Source organism: Citrus sinensis, chromosome 5 (assembly GCF_022201045.2).
Source record: "Citrus sinensis cultivar Valencia sweet orange chromosome 5, DVS_A1.0, whole genome shotgun sequence".
Classification (NCBI taxonomy): Eukaryota; Viridiplantae; Streptophyta; class Magnoliopsida; order Sapindales; family Rutaceae; genus Citrus; species Citrus sinensis.
This window is the reverse complement of record NC_068560.1, coordinates 24,990,099-25,007,261: the sequence shown is the minus strand read 5'-3', so window position 1 is coordinate 25,007,261 and position 17,163 is coordinate 24,990,099. Positions and strand designations below refer to the sequence as shown.

The following is a 17,163-nucleotide window of genomic DNA, read 5'->3' as shown; positions in this document are numbered from 1 at the left end:
TGCTTATTTAATTTCATAAGCATTTTTTAAATTTTTTTATGGTGTTTGGTTATTTTTTTAGTAGAGTTTTTTTAGCTTAAATAAGCTAATTTACCTCTACTAGGAAAAGCCCAAAATTTGAGTTTTTGGGAGTAGAGGTTAAAGAGCTTTTCCAAATTCTGACCAGGTTCAACTCACGGCAACTTATAGTGAACTGTGAACTTGTTCACTCGAATCTCTGATGCTTACGGGCAAAGCAAAGGCCACTATTGCGAATACTGTATAAGTAGCAGGGCCTGCTGAATAATCTCAATGCCAACGTGCAAGTAGAGAACAAGAGAGAGGAGTAGTTTTATTTCTTTAGCTGTCCCCTCGAGTTCCCCTAACCACTTCACTAGGGTTCTCTTACAATCCTTCACTGAAGTGTTTTGGGGAACTCTGGATGGCAGCTGGAATTCATTAATTTCTTAATTGAAAAAAAAAAAAAAAAGTTGATGATAGTGGCTTGGTATTTATGGATCATATAATTAGATTTATCATCAAATGGTGCCTCACAATTCTTTGAAAGTTGCCTTACAATTCTTTTCTTGAGTTATGATCCTCTCTTAACTGAGCTCTTCTAAATTTTTAAAAATCTTGCATCGCATGTTTTTTAGTATTAATTTATAGTTTATGGTTAAGATTTAATTATATTTATATTTATATTTATATTTATTAATTACCGATTATATATCTACATTTTGTTCAAGAGAAAATTAGATCATGAAGAAATCCTCTCCTATTTCGGCATTACTCACCTTTCATCTCTCTGCGGCATTTCATCCAACATGTCGCCACTTCGAACACTTTCATTCTTAGCTTTACTTAGGACGTCTCAAGGCAATCTGTACAGGTACACCATCGTTGTGGTTGAATCTTAAATTTAACTAAATATATTCAATTATCTTTTCTTTCATGAATGAGGACCTATTCCCATTTAATAATAAAATGAACGGGATTGCAAGTCAGATCCATTTTTCTATCTTCCTCAAATGCATCTTCCAAGGAATGATAATTACATTTTGACCAGAACACACAATAAGCTTAAAATCCCTGATCAAAAGAAGAAACCAAAATTGAAAGCATGCATTTTTCATTAGAGCAGATTTTGTAGATATGCTTCTCAAAATTGACCACATAACGAAAACAGAAAAATAATCCAAATGCTAATGGAAACGTCAAACAACCTAATGCAAATTAAATCATGTCTATCATCCTCAGGGCTGTGAACCTTGTCTGCAGGTCAAAATTAAGCACAACCAAACGGTAATAAGTCCAGTCAATAAGCCAAGACTCGTGATTATATTCGGAAATGGCCGCTCCAACAATTTAAGGAACAGAAACATCATCTATAGTGTGATTTCCTCCAGAGGTAAACCAGACACCGCATTTGTTGTCTTTGTGCCAATCAAAAAGCCACGAAGGCCGTCCAATAAGAGTACTATCTCTATCAGTGACCTCAACAAGCAAGCTTTTCCAATGTTTCGTATTCTTCATTATAAAAATGAAACCAGAAACTAAATCATAATCCAAAACATAGCTACTGATTTCAAAAGGATAGCTTGCATTCCAAGAAACATTGCTACTGTTACGAAAGATAGGAAAGTAAACGATGCAGTCTCCCATTGAGCCTTGGTTTAGAGTAGGGAGCATGGCCGCGTTCAAGCAGACAAGAAACTCATCATACTCGTAGAAAAAAATACAATTCATCATGTTGACAGAAGCATACAAATTCCATGGAATTAATTCCCATGAAAACAGCCTTGTGATTTATAGAGAGTGATGGCCAGTGCATGTGCATTGGTTAAGGAAATTTATAGAATGGAAGAGTTAAAAAGCATTCAACTTTCTGGAAAGTCCAAAAGGTCAGAATTAATTGCTGAACAGTTAAAAATTAAAAAAAAAAACTACTTGAAAGTGTAATAATTTTTTTTGCAATTTTCCAAATCATTTATCTCCTAAACCAAATATTCCTGCTATCACATTGTTTAATTTGAACCGTCCCTAAGTCAAAATCAATGTAATATTTCGATAATCGAACCACAACAAATAATGTGTATCGAGGGCGGGTTCAAGGGAATTTCAGGACTTTTAATTTTAATGTTATGACTTCTTATAATGAATAAAATTCTAAGTGTCTGTTTGATATTGCTTATTTAAGGGTAGAACTTTCAAAGATGAAATAAGCTACTTTGTCTTTACTCGCATAGCTCAAATTTTAGGCTTTTGATAATCTTATTTCATTCATTTCATAATATAACTTTAAAAAAACTTACATATTAAAGTAATTTTATATTTTTTAATAAAAGTTCTCATTAATAACCAAACAACTAAAATTGTTTTGGTGAAAGCTCTACTAACAAAAGTTATACTTAAGGGTAAATAAGCTCTATTTATAAAGCTATACCAAATGGAGTCTAATGAAAACGATGGATGAATTTAAGGGAAATTAAAAAAAAAAGTCAATAAATTTTTTTTCTCTAGCTAAGCCATGAAATAGCAAAAATTTTGCACAGATGCAAACGGGCACATTCAAAGTTAGTTGTATGATTCTTAAATTAACAAGCATTACAAGAAAATAGACATTAGATGACGGAAAATAATTATCATAAAATGGGGTGCGTGACAAACAATCTATCCTTCGTCTACATCATTGTCACCAGGATGGATCTATATTTAAGGGTGCAGGGGCAATTGAACCCACTTAAAAATAAATTTCCTATTAATTTTTGGAAAAATTATCTTTGGTGGATTAATTTTATAAACAAAGTTTGATATTATGCAAAATCTTATAATTTTTTTTTTATATTATGGTGTTGCCCCCTATAAAAATAAACAACAAAATACATGTATTTTGAAGTATTTTCAAAATACATCAACCCCATTTCCTAATATAAGTAATCACCAGGAGCGAAGTACCTGTGCCAAAAATCAATGTCCACCAAATTCCATTATTCCAACACTAAAATTCTCGTGCAGCAAGACAATCCAAATTCACAGTACCTAAAAAAAACATAATACAAATTAAAAATTGTAACTCCAAAAACCATCAGAGTATCATCATCCAAAAAATTCATAATTAAACCATAATGATCATATACAATTTTTTAATTAAAAAAATGCTTGTATAAACTATCATTTCTTTTAAACAAAAAACACTTTTATAGCATTAACCCCTTAATGTATACTCAAATAGTAGTTTATAGCAATAATCAACATGATTTAATAATATATTAATAATAGTAATCTCATGAAATATACCAAACAAATGAAAATATCAATGCATGAACCAAAACGTTGCTGAGAAATTATAGATATATTTTCAGCCAATTTGTCTCAACTCTCCACTATAATTAATAATGAAACTTCAGCAGATACACCACGAAAGAGTAAAAGTAGGATTATTTGTTCTGGCATGCACTGCAGCAGTAGCAAATTTCATTTCATTCAAAAAGCTTTGACCTAAGAGCCCAATTATAGGAAATCTCAATGCACTCAGAGATTTTCCATTTCCACTTTACAGTAAAAAAGAGAGTAAGTTTGATCAGAGAAAATCAAACAAACAAAAGATCACCTATTGCATTTAACTTTGAGAAATTTAGAATTTATTGAAAGATAAAGCCAATTATGTGCATCCATGCCATGCTAAGTATGACCGTGATTTTAAAAGGTTATCTAGCAGCAAATGCAGGTTTTGTAGCTAATAAATTTAAAGCTAAAGCTCCTTTAATGCACATAGATGATAATAACTTTTGTGCTTATGTATGACAAGAAAGACAAAGGCGAAAGAGAGAGTACAGATCAAAACATTTTTGAAGCAGCTCTTACAAATTGTAAAATGTACGAACGCAAACCTTCTAATTTGAAAGCAAATTTCCACTCAAGTCAACCTCCTTTAAGTGTACCACACAATCACAGAAATTTAAGGTCAGTGCTTTGCATAATCGAAAACTGATCAAGGGATCAAAAACACAAAGGGTGAAAGAAACTAATGCTACTTACTCGGCACAATAGTGCCAATATTAACCTAGGAGAGAGAGTGTTTCATAAGGGCTGAGTCTCAGCCTCTGCTTTCTGGTCCCTGGATGAGTCCAAAACAAATAAGAAAGTACACCTAATATCAAAGGCACTATTATTAAAATAACCCACCCGGTAATCAATCATCATCCATCAACGGATATTACTCGTCTTATTTGGCTAATTATTGACTGTTTAAGCATTATCCAAGCTAATTCCTTGATTTCAACAGTCAAGCATGGTTTGTGCAAAAAGCCATGGAAGCCAAGTCAAGGATGAACTAACGAATTGAATATTAATTTTTTGTTTTCTAACAACTGCCTTTCAGCACTTTAGTAACTCTACCATAGGGCACATATACAAATAATAAAAATTAATAAAATCCAGGTTTTAACAGAAATGTCAAATTGAACGGGGAGGTTAGCAGAAATGTCATAAATTATGGACAAAAAAAAAGGTTGAATAGTTGGCATTACTGTGAGGTCCCATAGTTGATCAAGAGACTGAGTTGAATTCTCATCGAGGGAACACATCAGCTCATAATCCTGCTCAACTTGCAACAATTAAACGAATAAATATTTAATTACCAAGTTAAATTATAAATTTAAAAGCAATTTTTTATGAAATAGAAATGAAAGAGCATGAACCATAGATTAATAATATGATACTACATGAGGCGCATGGGGAATTGGGAAGAAAACTGGTTTTGGGGAAACGAAAGTGAAACCCTGGCCACCACTAACTCATCGCTTCACAGCTAATTCCACTGTGTCACATCGAATCTCACCAGCGTTGGGGCCTCCAGCGACCGGGGAGAAAATCCCGACTACTCTTCGCCAAGAACTCCGATAGATTATTGGGACAACGGCGGCAACGTGAGGTCTGAACGATAGCAATATGGTAACTCTCTTTGCTTTGTAATATACGCAGTGACGTCGTAGAAATTTGAATGATCGAGTGAGGGTTTGATTTTCTGATTTAACGGTGAGGCTGTGACACGTTACCGTGAGGATGACTGTGTTTAGACTTGGAAAATGCCGGAGTGTCTTTACTCAAGCACTTTGTAAACGCACCGTTTCATTTCTTATTTTTAAATAATAGTTAATATAATTTTTTGTCTTGACCATATCTTAAGTTCATGATTGTCAATAATTCTATCACAAAGTTGGTCATTAATCCTTCATAAACTGTAATTCCATCACGAGTGCGCATGCTTTTATGATATACGTTATTTTGTCCACAGTCTGTCACAAAATATTTGTTGTATCTGTTGGTAGTTGGTGTTGATCATAAACTTATATTATTTTTATTTCATTTAATTATTACTATTTTATTAGAATGCATAAAATTATTGATTGTGAGTAGGTAAAAAGAACATAATCTTGTTAAGATAGATATTGTTTTAGAAATAAATTATTTATTTTTTTTAAAGAATATGTGTTCATTATCTATTTCTGTTGTTTGTTGTTTTCTTTATTTTCTCTCTTTTTTTCATTATAAAAGCATGGTTGTTACGATTTTAAAATCCATATTCATGATAAACAATATAGACAAATGTACTATTAAAATATTGGAGAAAATTAAATGTAAATATTAGCGTGTTACAAAGTTCAAAAGGCAAGTAAGTATTTTTTAGGTTAAAATTAAGTAACCTTAATTTATTAATCAATGCCTCTGTCGCAACATCACTCCATCCATCATACAATTTCACTATGCATTTAAACTGTAAAATGCTCAAATGGTCTTGAACGCTGATTATTTTATGCTCAAATGGTCTTGAACGTTGATTATTTTATCATGTTCACTCATCGATGTGATTAGCTTCAATATTTTATCCATCTTCGCAGCACAAGATTTCAAACAATTCAATAACACGTTAAGTTCACACTAATCATCTTCATATCTAATTAATATTTCTTCTTTCAGACTTATTTGTCTGTTCTTGAATTTTTCATCTTCTACAAGAGACGTGAATACTCACTCATTCATCATTTCATTATGGAGATATATGTTATGCTTGTGTTATGTGTGGGCGTACAGCAATAACTTGGAGTACAAGTTTCCTTTCAATTTTTGGCAAAAGTTTCTCGCTCTCTGATTTTATTTTATTTTTTCAACAATTATTTCTCCAAAAAATATTGATAAAAATAATATTGAAACGTACAAAACTTTCCACTGCATTTAAAATACTGAGAATTTGGTTAATAACGTAACAATAATTCTTAATTCCTATGTATGATACATAATTTTTTACAAGTACTCAAATATAGATATGCGTAAATAAAAAAAAAATTGATGAAAAATAAACGTGCCTGCATACAAACAGAAGACATGAATGTTAATTGATCAACAGAAAAGCCAGCAATAACAGTGGGAGTTGAGAAGATTTTGAAAGATCATAAATTTGAGAAATAAAGTGACTGGAATGAGTAACGAGCTTTGTACAGCTCAACATAGTCAACGATATGTTAATTTTCAACTTCAGAAATTAATAAGATATTGGCATTAATGAAGTCTATAAATTGAGATGACTATGACCTTCAAAATTCCTTAATTTGTCACTTCCACCCAGCACTTTATACCTAAGTTTCCCATTTTGTGAAGCTTTAATTTGAATTCTCTGCCATTTCCATTTGTTATATGTGATAGGTAAATGCACTAACAGAGTAGAAGCACATGGTTTGGACTGCCTCAACCCTCATCCCGTAATTCAGCTTAATTTTCTCCAATCACTTTCTCCTCTCATATTTGTTTTCCCAGAAGCCAAACAGACAAGTTACATACAATACCGAGAAAAAAAATTACAAAAGAGAGGGAAAATGCCCATTTGGCCAACCCACAATCATGAGCTTCTTCCCGACATGTCATCTTTGTTAACAATGATGCTCATCACAAACTTAAACAGCTGGATGATCTTGTTCGCGGAGGTGTTGGGCTCTGAATATGCAGGCATAGCAACCCTTGCTCCAACCTTAGTCTTGGTCTGGGGATTCAGCATCAGAATCGACTCAGCTTCTTCGATCTTTTACTGGGCACAATACGTAGTAGCTTTATCTCATCTCTGCACACAAAGCAGGCGGGCCGGCGTTCTGCTCTCTTTAAGCATCAATGTGTATTATTTTATTCTCTCGATTTACATACCTTTGCTGCTCAACTTCTTTCGTGATGCTTTTCGTAGTGCAGATTTGCGTCCCGCACATCGTTTCTTGATGGAAAATGTTGTTGCAATGTTATGGATTTATCACGAGGTTATAGCTGCTGCCGTCCGTGGAGAGCACGGACTGTCTGATGATGGCTTGATTATGACCTTCACAACGATTGTTTCATTGAGGATAATCATGTGATCATGGGTGAGGTTACGTTCTGGCAAACGGAAATAACCAGACGGGTCGATATGCTTAATTAGAAGAAGCTGCCTTGTTACTTACGGTACTGGATCGATCCAAGCATATTCGGCACCTCAACTACTTATGTTTAAGATTAGAGAGGCTTAATTAAACATCTTTAATTTGCTGCACTTGTCTTTCTTTAGAGCTAGTTGTTAAGAAACTTTAAATTGGCTTCTTATTTTGGTTATTTTGCTTTGCAAATGGTGATATTAGCCCTTATTATAATCAGCTTCAGTTTAATTCGTGTATATGCCTTTCGAACCTCTCTAATTTCATTCTTAATTTCAGTTTTCTTCATGCTTATATTCTTGGAAAAATAATTGTATTTTTTTGGTTTTCCAAACGATGGGCATAAGTTTGTTAAATGGCTAGACTATTAACAGCAGTAATTGAGCTTCGCTAATCAAGTTTTCTTTTTTCCCTTTTTCAAAAGAGAGGAAGTGAGAATATCCAAATAACAAAGACAACTAGTCCTAGGGTACAAAAGCAACATATGAGGAGCTTGCTTGTATTAGGTACTGAGAACAAGTTGAAAGCTCTTGCTGCTCAGAAAAGAGTTAATGTTATCACAAATGTTTCAAGTAAGCATTCTTGCATAATTTCTCTTCCATCCTTTTACTAATCTGGCCATACTAGCCCTTAAGCGGTTCTAGGAGCCATTCTTAATTTTTATTTTCAATTCAAGCGAATCTGCAATTCTCCAAATGCAGTCTACTTACTAGTCTGTTGCATTCTCTTTTCAGCAAGGCCACGCAGCTCAGATAATGCCCCAGAAAACAGAACTGAAGAGGGGGAATCTATTGGACTGGCGGCCATTTTGTGAAGGATTCTTGTGATTTGCAGAGTTGTATATGGATGAATAATCTGGAAGACAATACTAGTTAACAGTTAGCTCACATATACAGAGGCAAAAGGCAGCTTTCTTGGCCATTTTTCTATAGAATTTGTGTAATCATTTTGCCCTCTAACCTAATTTTCGAGTAAATATATATATATATATATATAATTCAATTGGGTTTGGTAACCCACTGCTATAATATCATCATGGAAATGAGACTTATAGATGTATTAGTTATAGTATTCTTTTCATTTCTCTGTGGCACTTTCTAATCACACCCGTTCATCTGTTGTTGCGTTTTGGAAATTTCTTGGCTTAAACTTCTTTGAGACATGCCATTTTTTGGAAAGTAAAATATGATCTAATTGCTTATCACTGAAGACTCATGTCGATAAACCTTCTGTAGTTTTTTTTTTTTTTCAATGCGGTGAGCAAAGCCCATATTCATTTTGTTTAAATCCCTTATTTCTATTAAGATTTGAAGTTGGGTAGCCAATTAAATAAAATTATTTAAAAACCATTCGGTCACATTTGTGGGCACAAATCCTCCATAGGTTGTTAAATGGGTTTTAACTACAGAGATTATCACTTGAATTATCAAAATCACTGTTGCGATTGTTAATTACAAAAATGAAAGTGCATTTGGTAAGATGATTTATTGAATGAGCGTGTGATTGGTAAATGCAATCACTCTTGAGCAGGGTCTTGAATGTTAGATATAGAAGACTAGCCAGTTGGAAAGTGTTATATGCAAATGTGACAACAAAGATGGATGCTTAAATCCTAAGCATGCACTTTCTATAAACACAAGAAACCTTCTGGCACTTGTACCACGTCAATATAACATGAAAACATTGTGAAAGTCTCTTGGTAATTTCCTTGGCGTATACTAATTTTGCTTAAAGAGCGGGTAACAGTAATTAGCAAATAGCAATGGCACCGGGAGGACCTGGAGGGCCACCTCGTTGGGGTCCACCACTGCTTGGACCGCCGGACTTTTTCGGTGGCTTTTGTGACGTCATCGGTTCATGGTAAGTAATTAAACATCGAATTTAGGTGTTGAGGGTTTCAAAATTCTCCATGTGTTGTTCTGTTAGTCCCATTCATTGTTGAAGTGCTCCAAGTAAGCATCGTTGACACATCATGTAGTGTAAGATACAGTTGCACGTGTTAAAATGGGAACTTAAGATGCAACTGAACAATCACAAAAAAATTGACACATTGACAAAAAAAATTCTCAGTGGCGGAAAAGCTAATACTGGTTTTTGATTGCTTGTCGTTGGGTTTGTTAATTGTTATGACAGCTTGAGCTTTCTGTGCCGCTGCTGGTTGCTACAAGGCTGCTTTGGTGGTCCAATGGGCCCGCCTGGACCTCCTGGTCCAACTGATCTCGGCCCACCACCTCCGTGATCATCTTGCATGCCAGTTGCCACTTGTCATAAGAATTCTGTTTGCTGCTTTACTTTTACCCCGATGTTGTTTATGTAATGAAGACGGTAGTTTTAATTGTTAAGGAATTTGTTTGAGATAGTTAATTATGATTTATTATCTATGAGTTATTGGATGGTTTTGTTCATTGTTATTGTATGAAAGTTTAATCGGATGAAAATTATGCTAATTAACCATTAATTTATTTGATACTTTTTAATTCAATCTTAACGTGTAAAGGATGGATTCGAAATATAATGTACAATAATAATTTATTCTATTACATTTACGTAACTAGGGTTTATGTAGTTTGTCTCAAATCATTGTTTCACATATCATTAATTATGATGTGTATAGTGTTGTTTAACTTTGTGGTTTATCAATCATCAAAATGCTAATCGTGTGACATCTTTTAATAATTAAATAAATTGTCAAGGAAGTGTCAATTTATTACTCATATTATATTATCAAGATATGTTAGAATTAAAGTCCTGAACTTTTAAATTGTTTGGAGAGATAGGGGTTAAAAAGATCGATTTAACTTTTGAGGGACCTCCTAACATTAAAAAATAAACAAATGGATAATTTTTTTCTTAATGAAACTTGGCTAGCGAGGTAATCTTACTAAAAACCAAAAATATTTTCTACCTAGTTAGCGGAGACATAGTGAGCCTTACCCCTCAACATATTTAGACAGCTACAATAGCAAAAGGAAAGCTAAAATATATATAATAAATCTCTTATTATAAATCATCCCACAAATAAATATAAATAGAGCATTCTAATTAATCCTAGGTTTGCCAAACATTATTGTTTGCAACAGAGAAACTTGAATTCTTCGAATAATATTAATATATATAAAGAGCCATTTAATTGTTGACAAAGTGATTGGTTGCAAATATTAACATACAATCAACATAGAAGTGTTCTGTGTTTAATGCATATATGAAGCGAAAACCGAGAAATTTGAATTTACATTTTGTTTTACATTCTTTCGTTCACCTTTTCATCAACTTGACTCACCTGTTCCTATCGAAGTGTCATGAACAATTTGAACTTCGAGCACTAGGTTATATATATAAATGGTTCTTTCTACTTACTAGTCTTTCATTATCGATGTGGAACATCAGGCTGTATAAATTAAAGTTCTCTAGCATATACATTTAAACAAATTCCATTTACCTTCCCCATTTGCTAGTCCACAGTTCTAATCCATAACCATTAAGCTTTTTTGAATCTACACGCGCACGCACGCGCGCGCACACACATCACTATATATTTTCTACATCAGCTTGATCAATAACCATCAGCGTATATATATCCTTGCCATTGCATTTCTAATTAGGGAGAGATAAGAAGATGCCGCTAAGCTGGGGTTCGCTGTTAGGAGGGCCGAGTATGGTTACTTTGAATATTTTTTTTTTGGTGGTATTTTCCGTTTTATTTCTTTATGGTAACTTTAATTGAATTGGGTGATACAAAAAATTAGGGGCGGGTATAAAAACTGATGCCAATAAAAATTGAATCAAACCGTGATTTGGTTCTAATTCGGTTTGATTTAAAAAATTAAGAAAAACCTATTGGTTAAAAAAATCGAAACTGAAAAAACTACAAAATGGAAAAGAATTTACGGTTCAAAACTATAAAAATCAAACCGAATCAATTCAATTTGGTTTATAGTTTGGACAAAAATTGATCAGTTTAGTTCGATCCAGAAGCAAACCAAATCGAACCGAGCCCTCGCTATCCCTACAAAAAAAGTCTTTATTTTTTTTGGGTACTTATTTAGGGCATTATTAATTATTGTTAGATTGGACAACAATTGATCAGTTTAGTTCGATCCAGAAGCAAACCAAATCGAACCGAGCCCTCGCTATCCCTACAAAAAAAGTCTTTATTTTTTTTGGGTACTTATTTAGGGCATTATTAATTATTGTGGTAGTATTTATGTGTTGCGCTACTGCTGCATGTTTTAGAGCTGCTGTGGACCAATGGTCGGCGGGAGACCTGGCCCTCGTGGAACCCCACCCTTCTGATTTTTAAATCTTAGTTGATCGATCTCATCCTCTTATACATTGGTAGCTGCCTTTATGTATTGCTAGCTGCTGTCTATGATAGATAATGTTGATCCTCGAAATTTGAAATATTGGTCAGTTTTATTTTGTATAGGTGCTCAATTTTATTGAAGTTTGAGAATGACGTAAAATCGTTTTGTTGATGTTGAAATCCAATTGAGTTGAATAGCGACTAAATACTAGACTTTTACACTAGCATTAAATTTATTAGGTGGAAAATCGGCTGGTCAATTATCAAGAATGCATTGCAACCACTCGTAAATAATCCGCGAACACCTGAAAACACAGAGAACGGTAAGAGGCACCATAAGCTTTTACAGCATGAACCCTCCAATGCTCAAGTCAATTTATGGGTTTACCAGAATAAAAATAAATAAAATAAACTGTTTTTTATTTTTCTCTAAAGATGAATGAAGACTCTGAAAAGAGTAAAAAATATCATAGAGAGAAAAAAGTCCCCCTCCCTTTGGATTTTTTAGTACTTTTATAGGCATTCAAAATTATCGTACCATCTTCAATGCGTTGGTGTTACTGGGTTGAATGCGGCGCTTGAATCATGAGTTAATGTGCCCGTTACATAGTAGTTATTGAGCTGTAATTATAACAACTGGGCATGCATGGACGTTATGCCCGACTTTTCAAAAGGAACTCGTCAGTAAAACTTAATTGAGGTCTGTGGACCGACCTGTTTCTGGTCTCCTCAAACCCATCTGCTCACAGTCACTTGAATGGCCTCCTGGTCGAGATGGTCAACTCATGATCTCAAGAATTACTGTCTAGTCGGGGTGGTCTGCTCATGGTCTCAAGAATTACCATCTGGTTGGGGTGGTCTGCTCATAGTCTCAAGAATTACCACCTGATTGAGGTGTTCTGCTCATCCATTTGCTCACTTTTAATTGGAGGAGATCATGGTCACCTTATTTAATTCCCCAAACACGTTTAATTATTTATTTGCTATTAACAAACAACAAAGTAATACATCGCTGGAAATCTAACCAACAAACATGACTTCTATTTGGGTAGTACAAGGGTTTCCAAGTAATTTTTGCTCATAACAAGTAACAAAAGAGATGGCAGAACGAAGGTTTTCCAACATCAAACCATTACAATTGATTTTTCAAAGCTTGATTGCACGTGTGACACGCGTACTTACTTAATCATGATAAAATCAACATGCTTCCTTTATCGTTTAAACCTTAAATGGTAATGGGGAGAGGAGAAGATGATATCGAAATCCATGTACCCGTTCCCAATATTCCGCATATGTTCCTGTCTCCGTCAGAATTGCTTGAGGGATTTTCATCCTCTCTCTGAATAATAACAATGGATCTCCAAGGGTCCATAATCTCCCAATAACTGATATTTTTTTAGTTTTTGCACTTAATTTAATATACAATAATAAAATTGTATTATTACAAAAATGAAAGTGCATTTGGTAAGATGATTTATTGAATGAGCGTGTGATTGGTAAATGCTATCATTCTTGAGCAGGGTCTTGAATGTTAGACATAGAAGACTAGCCGTTGGAAAGTGTTAGATGCTGCTACCAACTTCAGTATGTTAACTACATTTCTGCTCTTATTTTATTTCTAGCCAATTTCGGACAAGCTTTTAGAATATTAAATACATTTCCAGCCTTATTTTATTTATAGTCAATTTAGGCGATACACGTCGTAGGGTAATAAGGGTCTAAGTCCAGTTAAGGCATGTATCCACAATCTTAATACCGTCATATGGTAAAAAAAATCAACATAATCTATCCATCCTAAACTGTGGGTTAGGGTCAGCGCAATTAAATTTTAGGTCTTAGGTAAATTTTTTATTTTTAAAAAAAAGTTAACATGAGATTGATTGAAATTTTTATGATAAATATGTATGATTTTTTTTAAAATATAAATCCTTAACAAATTTTCTACATAATAATTTTTAAGTGCCTTGATTTTTTTTAAAAGTAGAAATCATTAAACAACCTTATTTGATGGAAATTTAACTTTCAAAATAGAGAATAATCCTTAACTGATACCGGCAGAATTTTAAAGTAAACTTTTTATTATTATCTAACAAAGCTCACCACTCAAGAGGGTTACAAAGGGATATAGACATTCACCACCTAACGACAATGATATCCTACAAGAGATACAGGGCCTCTCAACTCACCACTCGAAGGAATCCACCCAAAAGATATAGAGTTTAAAGAAGGAACTCAAAAGAGAACTCTTCTAGGCTATATTCTCAGTCACTCACTCTCTCTTCTTAAAAGTTACAACCTAATATATTTATATAGGTAACTTGGAAGATCCCTCCAAGCTTAGGATAAGATTTCTTTTATTTAGAATTCAAATCAAACCTGAATTAAAAGTCATAGTTGTGAAGAGAACAAAGCAAATCTCAATTTGACTACTAGGTCAGTTTGATCAGCAAATATGAGCAGTCAACACTCATTTAATCATATCTTGATGTAGAAAATTCCAAATCGAATACCATAAAATTTATTAAACTCCTGACTCAAAAAGCTTTCCAGTGATATGAGACTTGCTGGATATAACTGGACGCATTGATGCCAGTAAATTCACAACTTGCGGCCTTGTGCAGAACTCTGACAGCTGTGACTTTGGCTGACTAAATCTTGAATTTCTTTAAGAAGAGAAATTCAAATTTGATTCCGTAAAATTCCTTAAAAACTAGACAAAATTATCTTTACAATCATATATTATACATAATTTATCTATTTCTAGAACGGTACAGTTAATTCGAACAAGTGAGCTGTTAATTTTGACCATTGCTTCCCACTTTGACTATCCTTTCCAAATGTCCACATTCATCTTCATTGTTAACCTCCAAACATGATAGGTCCCTAAACACTCCTGTGTCATTAACTAAATCTCAGTGAGGTCTAAATTCGATCAAGATTTAATGTTAAATAATTGAAAAATATTAAAATCCTACATTTTAAACAAGAAAATAAAGAAAAACTAATTTTTTAGTGGAACTATATATTAAGATGGGGCCTAACGTTTAGGTGAGCAAATATAATTATTCAGTTTTTTTTAAATAATAAAATAAACCTTAATTAGGATCTTATTAGGTAAGTATAGTAAGATACGCCTTGACTTCAGCAGACGACAATGTACAATGGATTTTCAGTTCTGATCAGGATTAATGAAACTCGCTTACAATAATTGTCAGTTGAGAGACAGCCGTTGAGACAATTGCGCACAAAAATAGTTAAAACTTTTAAATGAGTTGGGGAGGGGGCCGCGCGAACGCAGGCCCCCACTGCCACAAATTATGACGTATACATTAGTTTTTTCATTAACCAAAGCATAGCCATAAATAGATCTCTGTAACACTATCAGTTTTGTTGTGCAATTATTACAACTGGTTGGTGATACCAAGGAAGATGAAAGAAAAGCTGGGATGAACTAATGAACACAAAGAAACAGAAATTAAAAAGCCTCCGATTTATTTTTATTAAACAGATGCGACAACAGACTGCAGATTTTCCATCCTCAGACCAAAAACTATTGATTTTTCAAATAGTTACATGAATCATGATAAGGAAACATAATAACCATATACTCACCAAATAACAATTACAACCTTCACAGAATATCACTCCTCTAAGGCACAATCCTGTAAGTTTTCATCTTGTCAATCCAATTAACGAAAGAATTCTTAGAATTCCTGAAGCCCAAGAATCCGTGCTCCTTGCTCTTATTCATACTACCCAACCACAAAAACCCTCCATCTAACATCATATCTGCAAACCCCCAGACAGCCACCTCACTCAACTTTGTGGGCTGCAGCTGATTCTCTCTCACAATCTCCTCCCACACGCCTTCTTTACCTTTCATAATTTCCTCCAATCTCACTCTCTCGCCCTCCTGTGGTAACCCATAATTCTCAATCTCAAACTGCTCAGCCAACACTTTCCACAAATGCTTCCACTTAAAAACATCCCCATTGCTGCAGTTAAAAGCTTCGTTTCTGGCATACGGATCCACCGCCGCCCAAATCTGTTGCTCCGCAATCAAATCCGCGTCCGAAGCAACCGAGTAGCCCTCCCAACAATCTTTACTCCCTGGAAACAGTAAACGAACCCCTTCATGCTTACATATAGCCGCATACACACACAGAGTGCCCCCAACATTCATCAAACTGTACGGTGAAAACCCAAATATTAAATGAGGCCGGTGTACGGACCAAGTCAATGGCAACGGCCCCTTTCTTTTTTCAACTTCTTCAAACAGTATGTCTTCTTGAGTGTAATAAAAGTTTGGCACATTCAGTCTTGGCAGGTCTTCGCTGAAAGGCGTGTCGTGAGGCCGTACCTTGCCGAACGACTCGGACGGTCCCAAGTAGTGTTTCGCTCCTGTTTGGAGGCAGACGTGGCGGAGATTTGGCGCATTCGGGATAACGGAACGGAGCACGTTGCGAAGCATGGCGCCGTTGACCTCGCAGTTCTCGGCTTCCGTGGGACGGCTGGCCCACGTCACGTAGAAGATGTGGGTGACGTCGGTGAGTTTTGTGAGCTTGGCCTGCGTGTCGTCCTGGTCGGAAACGTCGCATTGGATGTATTCGATCGGGTGATCGGCGTTCCAGTCGGGCCTGGGGCGTCGGGCCACTCCGTAGACCTTCCACGGGCCCCCGGGAGTATCCTGTCGGGGCAAAATCTCAGCTAGGCTGTTTCCCACAATTCCCGTTACGCCTATCAGGAGTCCCACGTGCTGGTAGTCTTGAGGTTGCGGTGGTCGCTCATTTTCTTCGAATTTCTTCTGTAATTTAAAATGAAAATTAAACTCAAGATTTTAAAAGTATGAACTAATAAGAATAAAATTTTCAAGCACAGCAATTGAAAGAGCTGATCTAATTATAAGTCTTTACCTTGGCAGCGCCAATTGCCCCTGCCCACCACCAGCTCATTTTTGGTTGTTGGTACAAGCTTTGTAATCTGCAATCACTAGGTTTGATGACAAATCTGGTTTGCGGCTTTGTGCTTCAGTGCTTCTTAATTAATCGCTGTTATTATGTATGGGAAATGAAAGAGAAATTCAGATGACGCGAGCAGTGACATATGTGGCCAAATCCAAGTCACCCACCCTCGAAAAACGACACACGACTCACGAGTCATTGCGACAACCTGTGCATTATAGATTATGATTCTTTTATTATTATTATTATTATTATTTTACCCTCTCATATTTTTCTAAATGTTGTGAAAAAAATTAGTTAGGTTATTACTATCAAATTCAGAATTTAATATGGATGGTTTATTTCATTAGAAAAAAAAATTAATAGAGAAAATTTCCCTTGCCTGCGCAATTTTCCTTCTATGCGAGCCAAATTATACTAAGGTCATGTTTGGTTTGAAGAAAAGGAAAGAGAGGAAAAGAATTGA

At 34.8% G+C, this 17,163-nt stretch overlaps 1 protein-coding gene and 2 long non-coding RNA genes across 5 annotated transcripts; 1 reads left to right on the top strand and 2 right to left on the bottom strand.

The window, feature by feature from the left end:
- Window positions 1–1,094: 1,094 nt before the first annotated feature.
- On the bottom strand, window positions 1,095–5,087 carry LOC127902557 (uncharacterized). Of its 2 annotated transcripts, none has more exons than XR_008054943.1 (3): window positions 3,847–5,087; window positions 2,938–3,021; window positions 1,095–1,509 (listed from the first exon to the last, which is right to left on the bottom strand). It is a non-coding gene; the product is annotated as an uncharacterized LOC127902557 (long non-coding RNA). The 2 variants fall into 2 exon arrangements; XR_008054944.1 differs by having other exon boundaries at window positions 3,873–5,087.
- Window positions 5,088–6,480: 1,393 nt separating this feature from the next.
- On the top strand, window positions 6,481–8,586 carry LOC127902558 (uncharacterized). The gene is made up of 3 exons (XR_008054945.1): window positions 6,481–7,464; window positions 7,858–8,005; window positions 8,168–8,586. It is a non-coding gene; the product is annotated as an uncharacterized LOC127902558 (long non-coding RNA).
- A 6,515-nt stretch (window positions 8,587–15,101) lies between these two features.
- On the bottom strand, window positions 15,102–16,825 carry LOC102624001 (3-oxo-Delta(4,5)-steroid 5-beta-reductase-like). Of its 2 annotated transcripts, none has more exons than XM_052441995.1 (2): window positions 16,650–16,825; window positions 15,102–16,537 (listed from the first exon to the last, which is right to left on the bottom strand). In XM_052441995.1, the coding sequence occupies exons 1-2, from the start codon at window positions 16,686–16,688 to the stop codon at window positions 15,386–15,388; spliced, it is 1,191 nt and encodes a 396-aa protein (XP_052297955.1). In that variant the 5' UTR covers window positions 16,689–16,825; the 3' UTR covers window positions 15,102–15,385. The 2 variants fall into 2 exon arrangements, with proteins under 2 accessions (XP_052297955.1, XP_052297954.1); XM_052441994.1 differs by having other exon boundaries at window positions 15,102–16,540; window positions 16,650–16,820.
- Between the last annotated feature and the right edge of the window lie 338 nt (window positions 16,826–17,163).

Bases quoted from the DNA above. Each gene is read 5' to 3' on its own strand.
- LOC102624001 (XM_052441994.1), bottom strand. From the start codon at position 16,688: ATGAGCTGGTGGTGGGCAGGGGCAATTGGCGCTGCCAAG. The intron at 16,541-16,649 runs GTAAAGACTTAT...TTTAAATTACAG, and splicing joins GGGCAATTGGCGCTGCCAAG to AAGAAATTCGAAGAAAATGA.